Genomic DNA, 3,449 nt, shown 5'->3' on the forward strand with positions numbered 1-3,449 from the left:
AGTTCCGGATGGCAAAAGAACTCGGCTGGCTTGTAAACATTGATGTGAAACAAGCTCTTGTCCAATTTTTCAAACGTGAAAAAATGCCAAATAACTGCATAATCATCGGGTGCACTAGACGACAGGGTCGAGATGGAGCCAAAATGTTCAGGATACCATCCATTAGGAAGACGAAGGTCCCAAAAATAATAAATTTAACCCAGCGGAGACAGCGGTTATGGCTTGCAGCGATCAGAAGAAAGGGATTTGGCGATGGCTCAAATCTAACTAGCAGCCACCGAGTTTGCAGTGATCATTTTGTTAAAGGTAAGAATTGATGGATAAATTAAAATCTTAAATAGTATATATACGATATGAATTAATTTTAATTATTGTGAACAAAGCAAGTTTACTTCGCTCCAACATCATCATGTAGCCATTGTCGGCCATAGTAGCATCAGTCACAGAGTTGGCGGCAACCGACCAAGGTCCTTGCCTTAATTTCTGACGTTACAAGTTTATGATTTAGTAAATAGGTGTTTTTTTCTTTTTCACGGAAGAGAAATCAAATAAAAAATTTCAAACTCGGTGGTCTAACAAAATCTACGGAGAGATTTTTCACCGATGTGACTTTTCTATGCGAAAGTCCGAAGTAGAAGAAATCATCTCACTCATACTCATACTCATGTCAGACATAAATTTACTTGGCCCGGATTGATGATCTTTTATTTATTGTATTTAGTTATCAGATGGGATCATGAATTTTTCATGCCTTTTCTCGTGCGACTTAATCTTAATCAAATCCAAATGCCTCATTACCGATAGTGATAGTGATAGGGCTACTTTCGTTTTCGAGCTTTGGCTTTTATAAGATGAGGAAGTCTTTCACTGTTGTTCTGGTCATTCATTTTAGAATTATAATTATAATGTTCCAGTTTATAACTTATGCTTTGTCATCTGATTATTTTATTGTGCATTTTTAAAACATGTTTTCCATTTGAAGAAAGCCATTAATATTAAAAGTAAGGTTGCGTTTTTCTTAAGTTTTTCTGTGCCTCCGTTGGTGATGTATTGTAACACTAACAAACTGCTTTTCTACACCGCCGTTGGCCATGTAAAAGCTAGTTTTTGACTGAAGTTTAACACGTTGCTTAGTGATTGCCGGTGTCGGTTTATAATGATAGTAATGATTTGTTTTAACTGACAAAAAGAAATATTATTATTTTAAATTTTAATCCAAAGAAAGATACAATTGACCTCTATCAAGCCACTAAAATGACTTTTCATAATTTTCATAGTTAGAAATTAATTTTAACTCAAGGTGAGCAATTTAGTATAATGTTTCTTGTCGTCCTTGAATTAGGGCCTTCATCTGAATTTCTCCCAAATATAACAAGAATACTTTCATCTCGGCTGTGTGGTAGACTATAGTTATCACCATCATTTTGGAAGGGTTAGGGTTCCAGACCCGTTCTGAGCGGTGCATAGTTGGGTCGTTGGAAAAGGATGTTTATTCACATTTTCTCACCATACTCGGGCATAAATTGAATAACTGGCTTTTAACAGCATTGTCTCTTTCCATTAAAAAAAGGTAATATCGCCTAACAAGCGTCATGTCTCGACCTGCATGTAAAGTATTGCTGTTGGCTAGGAACCCCTTATAAAGCGCTTTGAACAAATTTACATTTAATGGAAATTGCGCTATATAATTGTTCTAATTTGACAAGGCGTGAATTAAATTTATATGAAAGCTTAAGGATTGTAATAGGCTAGAAATGACGTGATAGCTTTCAACAATCAAATTTTTTGCCTTTTCAGGAAGGCCAGCATCACTGCTTGATGAAACTGATCCTGATTGGGTTCCAACGTTAAAGCTTGGACATGGGGCAGAGAAAAAAACAGACCATTACTCGCGTCTTAAAGAAAGGAACAAACGCAAAGAATTATTGCAGTCAGCAACAGCTCTAGTTGAACAATCAACAATTGGAGAAACTAGCTCAATCATTGACCATGTAAGTGTATTGATTGTATCTGTTTAAAATATAATATATTTATATATTTATATATATAAATATATATATAATTATAATGTATCTGTTAAAAAATATTTATATAGGCAGGATATCTCTTCCTACATGTTAATGTTTCTGTTGGCTTGGGACATCTTGTAGAGCGCTTTGGGTGGATATTACATGCGCGATATAAAAACAGATCTCATTCTCATAGGAAATTTAGTAGGTCCAAATCAAGCAATTTTTCGGGTGAAAAGTGAGGTTGGCAACGTTTGTGCCTATTTTTTTAGTTTGTGCCGTTCATTACAAAGTCATTGCATTGCCAGTTAAAAGGAAGTTGAATAGAGAGTGAAAAGATTGTAGATCTATGCACATAACAATAGACAAAGGCCATAAAATCATATTTCATATTGCAAAGTTAAGACACAAAGCTATGACTATGAGGAAAGTCATAAGACAAAGGGGGATAGAGCACATATCAAGTGACTTCATTTGCTCATAAGGTATGTAAGGAGTGCCTGTCCGGTGAGCCAGTAATGAAGTCAAAGTTTGTCCAAATTGTTGGTGCAAGGACTGACATCGAGTTGAGTTTCAAGACGTTTAACTACAGAGGAAATAAATAACTGAACAAACAATATCACTTCATTTGAATCAAAAGCTTTGTCTTTATTATGTTGATTAATTTTGTTTTATTGAATGAATGGGCAATGACAATTTTTAAAAATCGGAATATCAATTTAATTTGAGGGCAATGAAATTAGTACATATTGTCAGCATGTCCTTCTATGCTATGGATAGGTTGCCTTTTAGGTCAGTTCATACAAAATTTGAAAATTCTGAAGGTTTATGTCTTTGACAATAGCATAACAAATAATAAAAATATAAATTCTCTTTATTCACCTATTGGGGAAATTTGTCTTTGGTGTCTTTACTAAAGGGAGACTGAAATAACCAAGGTATTGCCGCAGTGCAGCGCCACAAACTGAGCTAGGGCTGAGTGACAAAGTGTTCTGATGAGATAGAATTAAATGAGTTCACCCATATTGATTTATTCCTCAATTATTGATTTGAGATGTGGAGGAAATGTTTTATTAACCTTAAATTATGCCGTTTAAGCTAAACGAATATATTATAGTAAAAGGCAATCTGCACAAAGCAGACTGACCAATCGAACATTTTTTACAGAAGCATGTATTCCCTATGTATGTACAAAATGCACACGCGTGCAACAAATTAAAAAAAAAATTTAATAGATTATATGGAATAAAAAAGAAAAACCAAACATTCCCAGAAATGTAAAATATTATGGGTTAAGTTTGTCCAATTATTGCCCGAGCATTACAGTACAGCAGATTTTCTGAGCATACATAGTTTGATTCCACAGGTGATAGAATTACATTTAATTTTTAAAAGATTTGCATGTTACTCGTACATGAGTTTGTAAATAAATAGTTTTAG

At 34.3% G+C, this 3,449-nt stretch overlaps 2 protein-coding genes across 2 annotated transcripts in view; one reads left to right on the forward strand and one right to left on the reverse strand.

Annotated features, from left to right (window-relative positions):
* The window catches only part of LOC144958814 (uncharacterized), a 56,940-nt gene that overhangs the window by 32,311 nt on the left and 21,180 nt on the right, over positions 1-3,449 (reverse strand). The window lies entirely within an intron of this gene.
* Positions 9-2,614, forward strand: LOC144958923 (uncharacterized). Its single transcript, XM_078891221.1, has 3 exons — positions 9-306; positions 1,798-1,991; positions 2,495-2,614. The coding sequence occupies exons 1-3, from the start codon at positions 9-11 to the stop codon at positions 2,612-2,614; spliced, it is 612 nt and encodes a 203-aa protein (XP_078747347.1).

The sequence above is a fragment of the Berghia stephanieae genome, chromosome 13 (assembly GCF_034508935.2).
Source record: "Berghia stephanieae isolate SIO BIC M18660-M18661 chromosome 13, UCSD_Bste_1.3, whole genome shotgun sequence".
NCBI classification, from domain to species: Eukaryota; Metazoa; Mollusca; class Gastropoda; order Nudibranchia; family Aeolidiidae; genus Berghia; species Berghia stephanieae.

Bases quoted from the DNA above. Each gene is read 5' to 3' on its own strand.
- LOC144958923 (XM_078891221.1), top strand. From the start codon at position 9: ATGGCAAAAGAACTCGGCTGGCTTGTAAACATTGATGTGAAACAAGCT. The intron at 307-1,797 runs GTAAGAATTGAT...TTGCCTTTTCAG, and splicing joins CAGTGATCATTTTGTTAAAG to GAAGGCCAGCATCACTGCTT. The intron at 1,992-2,494 runs GTAAGTGTATTG...TTTGCTCATAAG, and splicing joins CTAGCTCAATCATTGACCAT to GTATGTAAGGAGTGCCTGTC.